Source organism: Leptonychotes weddellii, chromosome 9 (assembly GCF_054177405.1).
Source record: "Leptonychotes weddellii isolate Sample4059 chromosome 9, ASM5417740v2, whole genome shotgun sequence".
Lineage (NCBI taxonomy): Eukaryota > Metazoa > Chordata > Mammalia > Carnivora > Phocidae > Leptonychotes > Leptonychotes weddellii.
The window spans coordinates 76,953,373-76,973,489 of record NC_138377.1 but is presented as its reverse complement, the minus strand read 5'-3'; the positions used below and the strand labels follow the sequence as shown (position 1 = coordinate 76,973,489).

The following is a 20,117-nucleotide window of genomic DNA, read 5'->3' as shown; positions in this document are numbered from 1 at the left end:
GAAACTGAGAATGGGGGGCGCCTGGGTGGCTCAGTTGGTTAAGCGACTGCCTTCGGCTCAGGTCATGATCCTGGAGTACCGGGATCGAGTCCCGCATCGGGCTCCCTGCTCGGCAGGGAGTCTGCTTCTCCCTCTGACCCTCCCCGCTCTCATATGCTCTTTCTCTCTCTCATTCTCTCTGTCTCAAATAAATAAATAAAATCTTTAAAAAAAAAAAAAAAGAAACTGAGAATGGAATTTAGTTTGCGAATCCTTTCTTCATTATTCCAGAGTTCCCCATAAACTGGGAAGAGAAACCAGTGAGACTGGTAAACTATTTTAATACCTCTTTAATAACACTCTGAATTTACACAATAGCACGACTAATTACTGTGGATGTAAGATATGCAAGGGTTCTTTATTCTCTCCACCATCATTAAGGCAAGGGCAGAAGTAGGGATAAAGTTTCTCCATGAAAGTGCTAGTGAAGGTGTAAATGTGGGTCATGGTTTTAGCATTGTAGAAGGACACCTGCCCTCCTTCATAATCAAGGTATACGCCCACCTTGTTGAGGTTGTTAGTCAGTTTCAGGCTGCAAGATGGCAAATCCAGAGCCTTTAGGTCACTTTGGTTCCTTAGTCTTAAAAGCCAGAATCCTTGCTCAGGAGTTAGAGGACAGCTGCCCTTCCGAATGATGGATTCTCTGACGACTCCAACTGTCCATTTTGTCTTCTTTGCTACTTCTACTTCCCAGTACCACTTTCCAGATGTGAAGCCTTTTGAGCCCAGCACAGCCACACTTGAGTCAAACCTCTCTGGATCATCAGGCATTACCTGCTTAATGTCACCATGCCACACACTGGTTCGATTTTTGGAGAGCATCAGATTTGGGTGAGCTGTTTTAGGGTCCAGAGTTAATGAAGATAGGCCTAGTAAGAAAAGACAGCAGGGCATGGAAGAAAAGGGATGAATGCAAATTCCCGTAATAAAAGACAGTATTTACACAGACATCAGTACTTAATCTTCCCATGCATATATACTCTTAGACAAGTAATTACTTATATACTTTTTATTGTTTTATACCCATGTGGCTATATTCTAGACATTTTTTAATTTGTGGTACAAATCTGACTTTACTCTTTGTTGGAGCAATTTATGCTCCAACAAAGAAAACAATACAAATAATATCAATCTGTACTAATAAATTTAAGAAAATGCAAATGCCGAAGGCATAAAGATTAGGTAAGTTTGTCCTTGGAAAACCTTTTAAAGACAATAAGTATTTCAGTTATGAAATGTATTCAGGATGCATTGGGTAAACAGAGGCAAAAAGGAATGGGTTAAAAATAGTGAGAGGGAAGGTAAAGGCTTGCCTATTAGAGGCAGGTAAGTCTGAGCTAACTGAGAGGGTTTAGAAGACAATGGTGAGAAATTTATATTTGGTTTAATAGATAATGGGACTTTTGAGATGTGGTGTGGTTTATGCCACTGCTAATCAGAATGTGTGGTTACCAATCTGGGACAAAATAGTACAGAAATTAAGAGTAAGCTCTTAGAATCTTTTCTTTCCTTCCTTCCTTCCTTCCTTCCTTCCTTCCTTCCTTCCTTCCTTCCTTCCTTCCTTCCTTCCTTCCTTCCTTCCTTCAGATTTATTTACTTATTTTAGAGAGACAGTGAGTGAGGAGGGGCAGAAGGAGAGAATCTCCATCAGACTCCCTGCTGAGTGAGGAGCCCAACCTGGGGCTGGATCCCATGACCCTGAGATCATGACCTGATCCGAAACCAAGAATCAAACACTTAATCTACTGAGAGCCACCCAGGTGCCCTGCTCTTAGAAAGTTTCATAGCAATCTGATAGAGTAATTTTATGTCAGTTGATCTAATAATTAAACAACTGGGCTTGCACTTTGTAATATTTTTTAATTCTACTTTTTTGGGTAATTAGTTTATATTGTCTTCCACAAATATATCAGTCCATGACAGGTTGAGATTTTAAAAACTGGTTCTTCATCACTGGTTATTTGTCTAGCACTGGTTTAGACAAGTAAGTGGGCAGCAGTGTAAAAAATTTCTAAATGAAGAGATGTTGGAAGCATATCAGCAAGGAGATAACACAAATTTTAGGTGTAAGGTAAGCAAACCTTGGCACAAAATTTGATAAAGGAAACAAAAAAACTATGTGTTCACGTAAGGGACACAGATACATATATGTATATATTTGTTGTTAATGAATTTATTTATCCTTGGAAGTGAGATCAGTCCAGTCCAACTTTCTCTTCCCAGAGAATCCAGAGTCTTTTTTATCATCCCAAGGAATTCTCTTCTAATAAAAGACTTTGTAGAATCCTGACTTTTTTCATACAGGCTGAATCTTCCCTCCCTCACATATCCCCATTTGCCTTGGGTTGTTGCTCTTTCCAAGGTGAGGACTGGGATTTCTTTGGATATGTCCGACTCCTCACCAACGTTTTTAGAACCCCAGTCTGCTGTTGTCACCAAGCCTCTCATACCTCCAGCTAATTCAGCCTGCCCTGGCTCCAAAGATTCCTAGAAGTCCGCTTTGCCTCCCCTCTTTTCTTTTCATACCATATTCGGTCCAACAGTAAATTCTGTCAACTCCACCTTTAAAATATATTCTGAGCCTACTCAGAATACAGATAGATAACTTTCACAAATACTGCTGGCCTGGAACTATTGCAATAGCTTTTTAACTGTTCTGTTTCTACTCTTGCCCATCTGCATCCTATTCTGCCATATGAATGAGATCATCCAGTTCTACTCAGCACACTCTTATGCTTTCCATCACACCCAAGATAAAATCTGGAGTCCTTACAGAGCAAACAGGACCTACATGATTTACCTACCTCTGTGACCTTATCTCCTAACACATACCTCCCTTACTTACTTTGATCCAATCACTTTTACCTTTTGGCTGTTTCTTGAATGTACCAAATTCATTCAGAATTTAGGGCCTTTACTGTTTCTTTCATTGTCCTCAAACACTCTTTCCCCATATGGTTCCCTCCTTTATATTATTCCAGCCTTTCTTCATGCAAGTTCAGTGAGAGGTTAGTGATAGAATCTGGGTAGGTATAGCAGTGTTCACTATAAAATTCCTTAAACTTTTCTGTATGTTTGGCAATGTCCATAGTAAAACATAGGGAGGGGGGAGTTAACTCCTCAAAGACTTTTTTCTGGCTAATATCAAAAATAGCATGTTCATCTATCCATCACTATTTGTACCCTTTTCCTACTTTATTTTTTCTCATGAATACTTACTTACTGAATGTACCTTGCTTGATCTGCTTGACAGTGGTTATCACTATGTGAAATTATTTACTGTTTCATTATCCATTTCCTCCACTAGAATGTAATCTCTGGGAGGGTGGGGACTTTATCTGTTTTGTTTCCTCACATACCTTCAAAATTTGGAATTGTTCATAGGCATTCAAGTAACTATTTATTAAATAAATAAATGAACTTTAGAGTTCCATCTGAATCCTTGACACCCAACTAATTCCACCATGCCTCATATTCCTGTTCTCCTTGGCCAAAACCCATAATGTAGACCCTTCCAATGATTTATCTTCTTATGTACTCTTATCCCCATTATTCTGTTCTTTGCTTCCTCTACCTTCACCCATCCTCCCACTGCTCCCACCCATCCCTTTCCACTCTGCCCTTTAGAACTCCCTCCCTAAATAACTCTCCTGCACCCTCGCTTTACAGAATTCTCTCATCACCATCTTACTGTAACAGAAGTCTGACTGGTTGTTCTCCAAAAAATACAACTTGAAAAGTTCATAAGACCATTTTCTAAATTCAGAGCCAGAGATCCAGGAGCCACCACTGCCATTTCTAGACCCCTACTCAAATCCTTATCCTCATGTAAAAATCACTCTTCTTTTGAGGCTCTTGTCATTCCGTCTCATATTATCCTCTATCTCTATTTGATGTTACTATGTACAGACTTCCTCATTATACTCTCTGTACTTTGCGTTCACTTTACTCCACTACCCCAACTCCAGCCCATCATCCCAAGTGATTTCACTGTCTTTTGGATATAGCCATTTTTCCATTCTTGCTTTCTTGATTTTACTGCTAGTGACTTTTGACTCCATTACATTTCAGCTGTCCATATTAATGACCACATTCTGGACCTTGTAGTCATTGGGAACTATTCATTTTCTAAAATCTTAAACTCAGATATCCCATTCTCTTACATTTTACTTTCTCACTCTCATCTCTCCTACAACCATTACTTGACTTCATTAACAACTCTGGTCCCTTATTTCTCCTTATTATCCTAATCTGGCTGCTTCCTGGCTTAAAATCCTTCCCTAAACCACTTAGCATTGGCAGTTTTATTGCCAATAACCTTATCACTTTTATCCTTGTATCTGCAGCATCTGCCATGCAACTCTCCAACCCTGGATCTATCTAGCTATCAAAATTCACATGCTAATTCCTGACCATTGCAGGAGGAAAATCACAAAATTATACATGTAGATATTACTGCAGATTCATTATTTCCACTCTGTGCTTGACCATCAGCACTGCCTAGAACTCCTGCATTTCCCAATCAGACCCTCTCCAGTTCCTCACAACAGCAATTTCAGACCTGCAGTTCCCTCCTCAAACTTCTGTTCCATCACCTCCTTCCTTATTGCCAGGCAGATGACTTCACCTCCTGCTTCACAAAGAGACTATAGTACATCTTATAGGAATCCCTCATTTCTTCCCACTCATTCTGCAAGTTCCATCTGATAAAATTGTTTGCCTCTACCATTTTATCTCCTCTACATTTTCAGAGGAAACCGAGGAAAGTCAATACTTCTCTCTGCTAGATCTCACTCGCTCTTCCCTACTTACATCAGTTATCCCCTGTCTTATACCATTGGTTTCTGCCTTTCTATAGGCTGTTTTCCTTCACTGTGTTTTAAAAAGTTCTCTTTTGGAGTGCCTGGCTGGCTCAGTTGGAAGAGCATGTGATTCTTGATGTGGAGGTCATGGATTTGAGCCCCACGTTGGGTGTAGAGATTACTTAAAATAAATAAAATGTTTTTAAAAGTCTTCTTTTGACTTTGTTGCCACATTCACATCTTCCCTTTTAGTGAAGCTTCTCTAGTGAGTGATCTATTCACTTCACTACTGCTTCATTCCAAATCACTCCTGAACCCTTCATAATATAACTTCTACACATTCCACTCTTTTAAAATTGCCCCACACATACCAGTACACTCATAATCCTAGCAGCCAAAGTATATTAAGAATTTATACAACTTATACAACTGAATAGGAAAAGATATTTGCAAATGATATATCCTCTAAGGGGTTAATTTCCAAAATATATAAAGAACTTAGACAACAACAAAAAAACAAATAATCCAATTTAAAAAATGGGCAGAGGACCTGAATAGACATTTTTCCAAAGAAGACATACAGATGGCCAACAGACACGTGAAAAGATGCTCAACATCATTAAGCCTCAGAGAAATGCAAATTAAGACCACCTTACACCTGTCAGAATGGCTAGAATCAATAACCTGAGAAATAACAAGTGTTGGAAGATGTGGAGAAAATGGAACTCTCGTGTACTGTTGGTGGGAATGCAAATTGGTGCAGCCACTATAGAAAACAGTATGTTGTCTCCTCAAAAAATTAAAAATAGAATTACCATATGATCCAGTAACTCCACTACTGGGTATTTACCCAAAGAATATGAAAACACTAATTTGAAAAGATATGTACACCCCTGTTTATTGCAGCATTATTTACAATAGCCAAGATATGGAACCAACCTAAGTGTCCATTGGTTGATGAATGGATAAAAAAAGAGGTGGTATATATACAGTGGGATATTACTCAGCCATAAAGAACAAAATCTTGCCATTTGCAACAACATGGATGGATCTAGAGGATGTAATGCCAAATGAAATAAGTCAGAGAAAAACATACCATATGATTTCACCCATATGTGGAATTTAAGAAACAAAACAAATGAACAAAGAAAAAAGAGACCAGAAAACCTTTTTTTTTAAAAAAAAGATTTTATTTTTAAGTAATCTTTACACCCAACATGGGGGGCTTGAACTCACAACCCTGAGATCAAGAGTTGCATGCTCCACCGACTGAGCCAACCAGGTATCCCAAGAAAACAGACTCTTAAATACAGAGAACAAACTGGTTGTTGCCAGGGGGGGATGAGTGGGAGAATGAGTGAAATAGATAAAGGGGATTAAGAGTACACTTATCTTAATTAGCACTGAGAAATATATGAATCATTGAATCATTTTATTGTATACCTGAAACTAATACAACACACGATACATTAATTATCTTGAATAAAAAAATAAAATTGCCCTTACCAAAGTCCCAATTCCTGTTAAAAATATCTCTTTCCAATCATTTTCTTTTTTTTTTCTTTTTTCTTTTTTCTTAGAGCGGGAGAGAGATGGTGGGGGGTCGGAGGGTAAAATGGGAGAGGGAGAGAGAGAATCTTAAGCAGGCTCCACACCCAGCGTGGAACCCAAATGCAGAGCTTGATCTTACAACCCTGAGATCATGACCTGAACTAAAATCAAGAGTTGGATGCTTAACCAACTGAGCCACCCAGGTACCCCTCCAATCATTTTCTAAATTGGTCTTCCCGTTTGGCATGAGTGACTGCTCCCTTCTTTTTGACACTGTCTCTCCTTAGATTCTGTGTCAACTTTGTTTCCTGGTCTTCCTCTTACCTCTTTTGCCAAAATTCCTCAATCTTTTTGGGAGGCTTCATTGCCCTTTTTTTATTTTTATATAAGATGCTCCCTCCTTAACTGTATGTTCTCACTTTTCTTGGGAAATCTCATTTACAACAATAGCTTCAGCCACCCCATCATTCTGATTATTCCAGCCCTGGCCTCTCTTCTGAGCTTGTTAGAATAGTTACCCATTTGAATATATTCACTTAGTTTTCCTATAGGTCCTTCAACACAACATGGTCAAAATTGAACTCCTCAACCCCCTCCAAAATCTGTATCTCCTATAGCTCTATCCTTGACATTACCTTTCTCTATCCCCTACTACCAATTCCTGTCCAGTATATTTCAGCTTCTGAAATTCTGTCTCTAGAATCTATTCTTTATTTTCCATTCGTGTTCCTATGCCTTTGGCTTAGCTCTTAATAACTTTTCACCTAGGTAGCTGGTATAGACTCTACTTTGGTCTCTTAGCCTCTTTGTCCTGAGAACAGAAACTGTGTCTTTTATTTCTATATCCATTGAATCCAACTTAGTGCTTAGCACATAGTAGGCTCTCTATAAGAGTGTGTTGAATGAATGAATGAACTTCGGTAATATTTTACTGATACACGACTAAAAGAAATATATTAAAGAGTTTTAAATTGAATTATTTCTGGGGCGCCTGGGTGGCTCAGTCATTAAGCGTCTGCCTTCGGCTCAGGTCATGATCCCAGGGTCCTGGGATCGAGCCCAGCGTCGGGCTCCCTGCTCAGCGGGAAACCTGCTTCTCCGTCTCCCCCTGCTTGTGTTCCCTCTCTCGCTGTGTCTCTCTGTCAAATAAATAAATAAAAATCTTAACAAAAAAAAATTGAATTATTTCCTACACTGGAATTGATAAAACTACAACCAGCAGGCCAAATGTGGCCTGATGCCTGTTTTGTAAATAAATTTGTATTGAAAATGTTAATTGAAAATTGAACACATTAACAGCCATTCATTTACACATTGTATATGGTTGCCATTTCACTGCAATGACAGTTAAGTAGTTAAGTTTTGTGGAAACATACAACCCACAAAACCTAAAATATTCACTATCAGGCCATTTATTAAAAAAGAACCAGCCTCTACCCTGAATCAATAACTTCTATTATAAGGCAGGAATGGAGAAAATATGAGCCTAAAGAATAAACAAAGATCTAGAAATAAAAGTATGAAGTATAATTTACCAAGGTTTGACCAAAGTTACATTATTAGTAAAATGGCCATAGATTAAATGAATCTCATTTGATTTTCTTAGATGTAGACTTATACCAAAAATAAAGAAAAATCAGTTTGTGCTTTAAATGATTGCTAGAAGTGAACTTTGATTTTACAGGGTGAAGAATACAAGAAGAAAAACTTAATGTGATCTGAACACTGCTAGAATTTGCAGAGTAACACAGAAGAGGGAGCTATACAAAGATTTTCAAATATCTACAAAGGGATTCCCTTAAGGCTGTACTGATGTGCAGTGAAACTAATTAGGGCCAGTGAAAGAATCTCTAGAAAGCAGTCGGCTGAACAATTTCTAGAGCTCACACAAGTCTGGCAATAGTTTTCAATCCTGCCAGCCATAATGGGAAAATGTTGTAATATGTGGAACATCAGGCAGAGTACTCAGAAAGGTATTACATTAGGAAATGGGCTAAGTTAGCCCTAGATTAAAGACTGCTCTTGAACCACTCTAGCAAAACTTAAACACCTCAACAAAGCTTAAAGGAAGTGGTCAAAAGGAAAAGGGTTATTTAACTACATGCCAAAGTTAGAACTTAAAGGATTACAACAAGATCCAGTGAACAGCAATGTAAAATTGATCATCTATGGCATTCAATAAAAAATTACCAGCCAGAAGAAACAAATCTCCCATGCAGAAGAATTCCAAATAATTTATGTAGATACTCCACACTCCTTAAGTGTGGGCTGTGCATAATGACTTCCTTCCAAAGTGTAAAGGGGTGAGGGAGTAACTTTATAGTGGGAAACCTGACAAACACTACCTCAACTAGGACAGATGGTATGAGTAAAAACAAATACCAAGGTGCTAGATTTAAACCCAATCATATTGATAATAACATTAAATGTCAGTGGTCAAAACGAATCATATTGATAATAACATTAAATGTCAGTGGTCAAAACACCTCAATTAATTAAGGGATTGTCAGATTGGATTAAAAAAACACCAGGCTTTACATGCTAGCTACATAAAGTGCACTTAAAATATAAAAACACTAATAAGTTAAAAATAAGATGATGGAAAAAGATTCACTGTGCTGTGATGTATCCATAAAACATGATGATTGATATATGCAACAACATAAGTAGATCTCAAAAAGCATTATGCTAAGTGAAAAAAGCTGGACACAAAAGATTACATAATGTATGATTCCATTTATTTGAGAGTTTAGAAAACTGAAGTGAAATAAAGCAGATCTGTGAGTGTTAGGGGCTAGGGAGAGAGTGAAGGAACTGACTACAAAGGGATATGCAGGAGTTCTGGGGGTGATAGAAACGTTTAGAGATGTTTACAGAAGTTGATACATTTGTCAAAACTCATCAAATTGTACACTTAAAATTGGCATATTTTATTCTATGTTAATTAAACCTCAGCAAAACTGTGTTTTCAATGTCAATTACTTGGAATATTTGTTAACAGGAACAAATTTGATTTTCATTAAATCAGTAACTACAAACAATAGTAATAATGATTCTATGTGAATTAAAAAATATATTAAAAAACTTTATTTAAAAGTTTATTTTATAAATATTATTTAGATGGGGCGCCTGGGTGGCTCAGTCGTTAAGCATCTGCCTTCGGCTCAGGTCATGATCCCAGGGTTCTTGGGATCGCGCCCCGCCGCATCGGGCTCTCTGCTCAGCGGGAAGCCTGCTTCTCCCTCTCCCGCTCCCCCTGCTTGTGTTCCCTCTCTTGCTGTCTCTCTCTCTGTCAAATAAATAAATAAAATCTTTAAAAAAATAAATAAATATTATTTAGAACTTTATTTTATGTTCTTAAATTGTCATTTGTGTTCTTTTCTCCTGCTCAGTCCCTTGGTATCTGCAGGATAAACAAAAACTTGTGTCCTTATTCGGCACATCTATTGAAATTATTGGTTTTCTTTTGAAGCACTGAAGATCTCTAAACAGTCTCCTAAAAAGTTATACTCTACATTATGAACACCAAACACAAGAGGATCTATAAAGACTCTATTATATACAAGAGTATGTACAGTAACCTCCTCGTTCAGGACAGAGAAGCCCAGGGATTTATATAACTGATTTATAAAAACAGGATAAAATAACTGGTTGTCACATTTGATAGAACAATGAAACAAAGGCTGAGAAGTAATTCTCACATCAGACTAGTTACCAGTGAAAAGTCATAAATTCTTAGGTCATGGTACCAGAAGAAATTCAGTCATACTGACTGAAGTCATACCGTAGTCTTCTTTTGGCTAAACTCCACCCTTCCCCCATCCCAAACTCTATAGTACTAATTAGGGCCACAGAAGAGGTCCCACAGAAGAACATAGATTCCTGGGAGACCCAGGAACCAATAACCACTACCCATTGATACCTGGAGAGAGAGAAGACTGCATTTCCCTCCACATCATGTATTGGATGGGACCTTTGTACAGGCCTGGGTTCAGCTTTCTGGAGATAAGCTCTCTGGGCATCAGCACCTTCATTCCTTGTTCCAAGCTGAAGGGGACATAAATCATTTATTCTTAGACATCCTCCAGGGACTGAAGGAAAGATATTAATACCATACAGAAACACTTACCTATCCAAGAGAGATGAGATATCCTAGAAGAGGAAAGGAGTAATAAAGAAGTTAGATGCCTGCTTATCAACACCAGAAATTTCTTTGGTGATACTGGCCACCACCAGAATTTGACCATAAATACTGGGATCCTGTGCAGATGTCCCCATTCCATCACCACCAACTCTTCCCATCCTCCATATGCCTTTTCTGGTCAGGTATCCTTCATCTAACCCAGGACAAACTGGCTTTATCTTATTCTGATTTTCTAGAGTTCCCTTTTACATGGAAAAAGAGAAATTAATAGTTAGGTCATTTCTGCCTATACTGCTACATGGTTTCAATAGAAAACCACTATAGGTCTTCCAGTCCCAAAGCCACTTTTCCTTACTCTGGCTCAGTAAACTTCTGATTGTTGAGGTGATAATCAATGACACTTTAGAGGTCAAGCTTCAGGTAGTAAAGACTGGCAAACACCTTTCAAATAGGTCAATTGAAAGCCAGCCTAAGATACAAATCAGGTTGCAACATTCTTATTTTTGAGAAATAAACCTTCAAAGTTCTTCATGAATAAATATAAAAATATTAATAGATACCATTATTAATGGCATTATCTTTTTTAGGAGGGTGAAAATAAAGCTTCCTATTGGGTGTAAGGCAAAAGTAGCCTTCTGCTTTTCTCCCAGAGAATCTAAAGAGCACTACAGTGGGTTTTTTCCCCCTCCTGGTGGGGAAAAGCTGCTTCTACATCTTTCTAACCCTCTTCCCCCAACTAGTATACCCATAATTATGTTGATAGGGAGTCTCACTTTGAGAAAGTCGAAGGGATTCTGCTGTTCCATCCGTGCCTGGATGCTCACCAACATCTCCTTGGCTAGGAGACACTGTTCCTGAAGCTGGTTCAGATTCAGCTCCATCTCCTCATTCAAGGCTTTCCCCTCTTCTCGGAGCTCATTTAAAATGTTCTTTTCTTTGCCGTGCAGGAACTGATGTAGCTTTAGAAACTCCAAGGAGATGTGTTGCTGCAGATGTAGCTTGTTTTCCTGGAAACCTCCATGATCATCACCATGGTAATTACTGAGACTAGCACTTGGGGATGGGGGTCCACACCACCAGTACTCATACAATTTGGGAAATACCATAACAGGAAGATGCATTAAAATGGCTCTTGAGTATTATCACTCAACTATATTAAATAGTAGGAGTCCTTTGGGAGACTTACTTTGTTTTTCTCAGTTAGTTTAATAATAGTTCAGGAATGAAATAGTCAAAAGTGGTCTCTAGGTACCTATTGCAGTACTGGGGGTGGTAACCAATGCCATATTAAATAAGGCTGTGGGGTTAATTAAACATTCTAGAATGAATGATAGTACCCTCCTACCCAGAAGTGATGTCTACCAAGTGATGCTGTTAAACTGGGGCCATAAGGAGGCTGAAAGAACTATTCTTATCTAGAAATCAGAGCTGGGGGGATGCCACTTCCACTGCCAGGACAATATAGAAGAAACAGGAGATGGACAATGTCTGAAGCACTGAAATTGATAACTGCTATACCCCTTTCTTAAGGTACTGCAACATCCTTCTGACATCCAGGCTTCTCAGATCCTTATCCTCCTCATTTCTAGTGATCTCCACCTTTATCTGCTCATTCTCTTAATCACCCAGGACTTTATCATCCCCAGCAATTTCACCAAAACTAACTTCTTATGCTCATTTACTCAGGTACTTCTATTGCAACAATTCCTGGGTCTCAGCCTAGATTAGTTCTTCATGTATATGTTCTCGTGGTACCCTTTATTTTCATTTATACTAATTATCACAGTTGTCATTTTATTGCTATTAATGGGATTACTTAGTCCCATTAATCTGTCTCCCACCCTAGTGTAATATGGTATCTAGTGTAATACCTTACCACTCAATAAATAATTTTTGAGTGAATGAATGTTGACTGTAATAGCTGAACTGGAAACTCTTACAACAGAAACAACATTCTCTGGAGACATCATTATTTCCATCTATCCTTCTTCTTTCCCTCATTGTACATATTTCTTCTTCCAGATGCCAAGAGCCAGAGAAGATTCTCCTCCATAGAATAATTAGTGAAGAAATAGAACCCCCAATTTAGCCCCATAACTTAGGGACTGCTTTGCCAAGTTTCTGACTATTAATGTTCTCCTAGAGCTCCTGTGAGGCTCTAGGCAATAGTTTATTTAGTTTGGGGGAAGCTAGGAAAGATCAAATTGGATGGTAAAAAACCAGCAATCCAAGAGACCTTCAATCAGAGGTAGCCTGGTTATAAACCCAAAGAAAAGAAATGTATTTCTTTGGACATAACAATCTTTAGTGGATTTTTCTGATAAATCCCTTATTTTGCCATATATAAAGGGAAAGATCAGACAGATCTCAACCTCAGATCAATCACCTAGTGATTGAGCCATCAGAAGCATCAGCCTGTAACAGGAAAGGTCAGTCTGCTCTCTCTGTTGATCAACCATTGAGAACTTATTTCCCTGCTATATTTCTTTCCACCCTTCAGTGTCTATTTTCTAATTCTGTAGCCCAGGTGCCACTTAGTATATTCATAATACACGTACAGGCACCTTTCTACTCATATAGCTGAAGTTACAAGGAAGGTGTTTCAGTTCTATCTCATAACCCCTCTACCCTGCTTCTCACCTTGTAAGCAGCTATAGCATCTTTCTGCATATTCTTCAGGGACTGAAGTTCCTTCAGGGTTGCCTCCAGTTGACCTTGATGGGTGGTGAGCTCCTTCTGGGGATACCACACAGAATTAACCCACACTAACTTGGGAGATGAAGGACCATAGGTCTATCTCTCCTAAAGCCCCAGGGTGTGAGGAAAAAAAAGTGAGCTATTGCTGCAAGTCTTTCATTTCCCTTAAGTCATAATTCCTGTCTCTTCTAAGAATTGTAAAGAAAATAAAAAGCAGCAGAAAAACTTAGTTTTATGCTCTTATTGGCTTACTACAGGGGTTTGGAGAAGATTACATTTTTTACTCTAGTTATACTGTTCTCACTAACTATACTTTTACTTACATTGTTATCATTTAGGATACTCATTTCTTTCTTCTGCCCATTCAAATGCAAATGATTTCCCAATTCAAGCTTTCATTCACCATACATCCCCTATTTCAGTTTTCTCTAATATTCTTTGAAATTCTAAATATTTATGAATTACAAATATTACAAAATCTAGCTCTCAATAGTAGACTATCTTGCTTCTGTTGTTTTATTCATTTTAAACTTGACTAAATTTCAAGACTTTTATAACAAGAGCAATATCTTGTACGTCCATATTCTACACAGCATCTAGCAGAGTGCTGTCATGGCAGGGTATAGGTAAATAAATATTTGATTGATTGAGGGAGTAGGCCAGAGCTACTCCACTGCTCCTTTCCTATAATCAGCAACTCTAGAAAAGAACTTTGCAAGATATGTTATATTTTCTGAGCTTACTAATAATCATCTGAATAAAGGGGTGGGGTTGAAAGAAAGAAGAAACCCTACAAAAGATTTTTCCCAGCTTTCCTAAGGCATTATTCAAGACCTAGGGCTCACCCACCATGAAGAAACGGACAGCATCAGAGATCTGCAGGAAATCTTTAGACTGCCCCACAGATAACCGAGCATCTTTGCATTGAAAGCAGATCAGTTTCCCATCTGGCTTACTGAATAGTTTCAGGTTCTCTCCATGCTCTGGGCACTGTGGATGGCCCTTGAGTAAGGGTAGCTTCTTAATCTTCTCTACCAGCTTCTCGAGTACAAGGTTGAACGTACAGTTGCTATATTGACATAGCATCTTACACTCAGGACAGAATGTTTCTGCTTGCTGCTTCCAAAAGTTTTGGATACAGGCCTGGCAGAAGTTGTGGCCACAGCTTAGCATCAATGGATCACAGAACCAATCATTACACAGTGGGCAGTGTAGCTCCTTAGTAATATCTTGTATCTGCACTTTAGAGGGTATCTGGGTGATCAGATCATGCACTTCCCCATAGTTGCCTGGGTCGATGTTGGAGGAGGGTCTGGAAGATACCTTTGGGAAAGAACAACTAAAATAAGTTTCTCTTTCTTGCTACCCATTTCAGCACTCCAGGAGAGTGGGCTCCATTCTTAAAGGAGCTGTGAATAGGTGCAGCCAGAGTAAAAGCACCAGTCTCCTCTTTGAAAGTGATCTGATAAATTCATCATTTTCAAACGTTATTTCTACTCCCAACACTATTTCAACTTCAGTGGAGAGCTAAGGCAGAAGAAAGAGTACACAAACTAAGAGTGCTTTTTGTTGTACATTCTTCTTTCCACCCACTTTCCCCATGTATTACTTAAAAGTTTTACTTTCAACTTCTGTTCTACTAGTTATTACTTTTTTGTTTTGTTTTCTAGAAGTCATATACAAAGAATTGGAAGATCAGTCAGATTCCTCAGTGATATAATATCACCAACCATAATATAATCCAGACTTTTCCTCCTCCTTTTTTAAGAACACATTACAGAAATAACATGCATATAGAAAAATGCAGAATCATGCATACAACTCAATGACTTTTCACAAAATGAACACATCTGTGTGATCATCACCCTGAACCGGAAACAGAAAACTACCAGCATTCCAGAAGTCCCCCATATGCCTGCTTCAAGTCACTATCCCTCATCAAGGTTGACCCCTATCTTGACTTCCAACACTATACACTAGTTTTGCCTGTTTTTGAATTTTATATAAATGCAACCATGCACTATTTATTCTTTTGTTGCTGACTTCTTTTATCAAGAAATTTGTGAGATTTTTACATATTATTCTATGTAATTGTAGTCCATTCATCCTCATTGCTGTATAGTATTACATTGTGAAAATATACCATAATTTATTTCTCCATTCTACTGTTGGAAGACTTTTGGGTAGTTATCAGTTTCAGGCTTTTATAAATAGTGTTGCTGAGAACATTCCAGCTCATATATATATATATACATATATATATAAATACAAGTGTGTGTGTGTGTGTGTGTGTGTGTATGGATTTGTTTTGCTTTCAACATAACTTTTGAGATTCATCTGTGTTGATACACATAACTGAAAGTCATTCATTTTCACTTCCATATAATATTCTATTGATGAAAATTTATTTACTCGTTTTACTGTTGATAGCCAATTGGACTGTTTTGGTGTTTTGCCATATAACCAATGCTACTATGAACATTCTTTCACATGTTTCCTGGTGTGTATACACATATATGCAAGGGTTTTTCTAGGTTATTTAATGTTAAACCAACTTTTCTTTCCTGGAGCTAACCTATCTTGATCATGATATATGTTTTATGTATTACTAATGAATTACTAGATTTAGTTTGGTAATATTTTATTTAGGATTCAACCTCTATGTTCATGACTCAGATTGCTTTTAATTTTATTTTCTTAAACCATCCTTGTCTGGTTTTCTTATCTAAGTTATACTAACTGCATAAAAGTAATTGGGGAGTGTGCCTTCTTTTTCTCTTCTCTGAGTTTGTGTAAAAATAATAGAATTATCTGTTCCTTGAGTATTTGGCCAAATTCACCAGCATAACTTCTGGGATTGATGCTTTGTTTTTTTATTTTGCATTAGCTGGAAGTACTGATTTACTTCTTGAATAGTTATGGGATCATTTAGATTTTCTATATTTTTCTGACACAGTTATGGTAATTTGTATTTTTCTGGGAGTTTACTTTGCCTAAGTTTATAAATGTATTGGTATAAAACTATATTCTCTTATTATCTTTTTATTGTGAGATATAGATACATAAGAGTATATAAAGCATTGATATATATATTTTAAATAATAATAACAAAGCAACACTTTGTAATTACTACCCAGGTTAAAAAGTAAAACACTAATTGCCAATACCTTTGATGACCCCTGTGTGTTCTTTTCCAATTGTGTATGTCTCCTTTTTTCTCATAGCCAATATTCTGCCTTTTGACTTGAACATTACTATACTTTTCTCTATTATTTCATCATCTATGATTGCATCCCTAGCTAATACAGTGTTTAGTTTTTTCTTCTGTTTTGAACTTTATGTAAATGGAATTATACTGTATGTATCTTTCTGTAACTTGTTTTCCTTTTTTTTTAACATTATGTTCGTAAGATTAATCCATGGAGAAGCCATGCAACTGTTCCTTTTCAATTATATATAGTATTTCATTATGTGCATATACCACAATGTATGCATCCAGTCTACTGTTAGTAGACATTCATTTCAATTTTTCTGACTACTACACACAATGCTTTTAATAATATTCTTGTATGTGTCCCTTTGTGAACATGTATAAGAGTTTCTCTAGAACCTATACCTAGAAATAGAATTGCTAGATCATGAGATACGCATCTCTTCACCTTTCCTAGATAATGCCAAACTGTTTGCCAAAATAAATGTAGCAATTTACACTCCAGTAGCAGAGAAGGAGAATTTTGGTTATCCCACAGCCTCATCAACACTTACTGTTGTCAGATTTTCTAATTTTTGCCACACCAGCAGATGTGTAATTGTATCTCAGTAGAGCTTTAATTTGCATTTCTTAGATTACTAATGCAGTTTAACATTTTTTCACATGTTAGTGGATCCTCTTTTGTTAAGAGAAGAAATGTCTAAGTCTTGCTCATTTTTCTAATGAGTTGTCTTTTCCTTACTGACTCAGAGTAGTTCTCTATATATTCCAGATAGTAGTCCTATTTTTTAAATATTTATTTATTTATTTATTTATTTATTTGAGAGAGAGAGAGAGTGCGGTGGGGACAGAGGGAGAGAGTCAAGCAGACTCCTGGCTGAGTGCGGAGCTGGCTGCAGGGCTCAATCCCATGACCCATGAGATCATGACCTGAGCCAAAACCAAGAGTTCAACACTTAACCGACTGAGCCACCCAAGCACACTGATACTAGTCCTATTTTGGTTACTTGGGTTATAAACATCTCCTTCCATCTCTCAGTACATGGCTTATATTTTCACTCCCATTATAGTGTCTTCCCATGAACAGAAGTTCTTAATTTTAGTGTAATTCAATATTTATCTATTTTGTATTTTGCCTAGATTAAAGATGAGTCCCTCCAGGGAATATTTATGTTTACTTCTTGAAGATGTAAGTTACTACCAACCATCCACCATTTTATGTTAATTTTATTGGTTTCAAGTCTCTAGATCATAGGGAGATTGTAAATTTTACACCTACTCCTGTGTGAGGGCAAGCTGTGGTTAAAAATTCTCAAGGGAGACTCTTATTTTTCACTCAGACCCCAAATCAAGATAGTTAGGATTCTTTATTATCTCTCATTTCCACTCCTTCACCAAGGCTGTAGCTCTTCAAATGTCCCAGCTTTATTCAAAAGTCTCAGGTCCAACTCCTTACTTCGTGCAGGTCTAAGGATTGTTAAATCTGAGTTTTCCTGAGTCTCAGTACTCTAACCTACCTTGATGCTTTTCAGTTCTATATTCTTTTTTTTATTTTGGAATTTCTCTTTCTTGTACATTCCAGTATGCATGTCAAAGGATGTTTGTTACATCTTAACTGACATTTCTGGGTGTTTTATAGTGGTAGGTTTTCCAGGAAAAATGGTTAACAGCAGGGTTGCCTGGCTGGCTCAGTTGGTAGTATGGGACTCTTGATCTCAGGGTTGGGAGTTTGAGTCCCATGTTGGGTATGGAGATTATTTCAAAATAAAATCTTAAAAAAAAAATCATTCACAGTATTGCCTGAAATGGAACTTGAAGAGTATATCTTCAAGCATTTCTTTTTTTTTTTTTAAAGATTTTATTTTTATTTGACAGAGAGAGACACAGCAAGAGAGGGAACACAAGCAGGGGGAGTGGGAGAGGGAGAAGTAGGCCTCCCGCGGAGCAGGGAGCCCAATGCAGGGCTCGATCCCAGACCCTGGGATCATGACCCGAGCCGAAGGCAGACTCTAAACGATTGAGCCACTCGGGTGCCTCTCTTCAAGCATTTCTTAAAGAAAGGATGAATGGGGAGTATATTCCATTGGAATAATTTCACTTCCAGTAATAATAGCCTGATTTTGTCCTATCATTTGAATGATAGTTTGTATAGATTTCAAATTTTAGGTTCCAAATGTTTTCCTCTCAGTACTTTATGGACATTTTCCATTATTTGCATTTAATGTTGCAAATGAGAAATTCAGTGCCAGTTTAATTCTAATTTATTTTAGGAATGAGTTTCTTTCCCTCTAGAAATGTGTAGGGTTCTCTTTTCATCTTTACATTCAAAATTTTTAGCAGGATGACTCTAAGTTTATTTCTCTTTTCAGTATTTCTCAGTATTAAGTGATCTTTTCAGCCCTAATCAGTTAAAACATTATTTAGCTAAAAAAAAATTATCAGATAATTTTTATTTAACTTTATTGGTTATGTCTTCCTGTTTATCTTCTGTTTTCTTCCTTTAGAGTTTATACTAGATGGACATTAGATTTACTACATCTAACTTCTGTGTTTCTTAATTTTTCTCTAAAGCTTCTTTTTCGCTTTATTTACGTCCCAGGAGAATTTTTAAATTTGATATTTTAACTCACTAATTTGCTTTTGGCTGCATTAGTTCTGATATTCAACCCTTCCAAAGAGCTGTTTTTGGCTAGACGGCAATAATGTTTTTAATTTCAAGACTGCTTTCTTGTTCTCTAGATACTCTGCTCTCAAAGACAGGATGAACTTGTTCTCTTTAATTTCTATTAAGATGTAAATGAGATTTTTAAAATTCTCTTTTATTTCCTGCACTAACTTTGTTTCTTTGGTGGTTATTTGTTCTGCTTATGTAACTTGAGACTTTTCTTTCATGTTCCTAGGATTTCTCAAATTTCTGATGATTCATGGGTATCCATCTTTATAAATGAGAGCCTAGATCTATTAATATTGAAGTTCTGTGGCCTCTTTGGCATACTCGAGGAAGTTAATGCAGTGGCAGACTTAAATGAATCAGATGGGATGTGCCTAGAGATAAACATCCCTACAGGGTGTGAAGGTTCCACTTGTGTTGTGGAATTTCAAGTTCTCTGGAGCACTGTCCTGTTTTATTTCCAGCTTTCACTCCCATAATGATAGCATACTCATGCTTTATTTAGTGAGAGGGTCTTGGCCAGCTATACCTGGAGCTGACCCAAAGCCTGAATTGGTCCATCTTTGCTAATCTCTCAATTAATACTTAGCTGACTTCTCCTTGGCCTCATTCTGCTGTGAGCATAAGTGATTGAATTTAGAGTTTTTACAGAATTTTGTCAAGATTGAACACTTCAGCATCTTCTCTTTTTCTAGTGTTGTACTACAGATTTTTCAACTGTTTGGTTTCTATACCACTAAATCCCATTTTCTTTATATTATGCAAAAATTCCATTTTTGGTCCGCTGCTAGGCTATTCCCTGTGTTCTAGCACCATTATATTCTTTGGTATATATGCTTTATGAATTTTTTATGGGATTTTGACAAGGTGGACAAATATGTGCAGCCTGTCATTTTGAACTGGTAGTCCAAAGTAACACACTGAAGTTTTTAAATTGGAATATAGCTGACATACAGTATTATATAGGTCCATGTGTACAACATAGTGATTCAACATTTATAT

The 20,117-nt window shown here is 37.3% G+C and overlaps 1 protein-coding gene across 2 annotated transcripts; it reads right to left on the bottom strand.

Moving 5' to 3' along the window:
* Window positions 1–312: 312 nt before the first annotated feature.
* TRIM69 (tripartite motif containing 69) lies at window positions 313–16,794 on the bottom strand. Of its 2 annotated transcripts, none has more exons than XM_081831024.1 (6): window positions 14,083–16,794; window positions 13,177–13,272; window positions 11,310–11,543; window positions 10,522–10,544; window positions 10,315–10,439; window positions 313–908 (listed from the first exon to the last, which is right to left on the bottom strand). In XM_081831024.1, the coding sequence occupies exons 1-6, from the start codon at window positions 14,404–14,406 to the stop codon at window positions 367–369; spliced, it is 1,344 nt and encodes a 447-aa protein (XP_081687150.1). In that variant the 5' UTR covers window positions 14,407–16,794; the 3' UTR covers window positions 313–366. The 2 variants fall into 2 exon arrangements, with proteins under 2 accessions (XP_081687150.1, XP_030884965.1); XM_031029105.1 differs by having other exon boundaries at window positions 14,190–14,278.
* Between the last annotated feature and the right edge of the window lie 3,323 nt (window positions 16,795–20,117).

Coding starts and splice junctions, on each gene's coding strand:
- TRIM69 (XM_081831024.1), bottom strand. CDS start 14,406: ATGCTAAGCTGTGGCCACAACTTCTGCCAGGCCTGTATCCAAAACTTT. Junction 11,544..13,176: donor ATGCTATAGCTGCTTACAAG/GTGAGAAGCAGG, acceptor GGAGGTTTCCAG/GAAAACAAGCTACATCTGCA. Junction 10,440..10,521: donor ATCTCATCTCTCTTGGATAG/GTAAGTGTTTCT, acceptor TGTCCCCTTCAG/CTTGGAACAAGGAATGAAGG.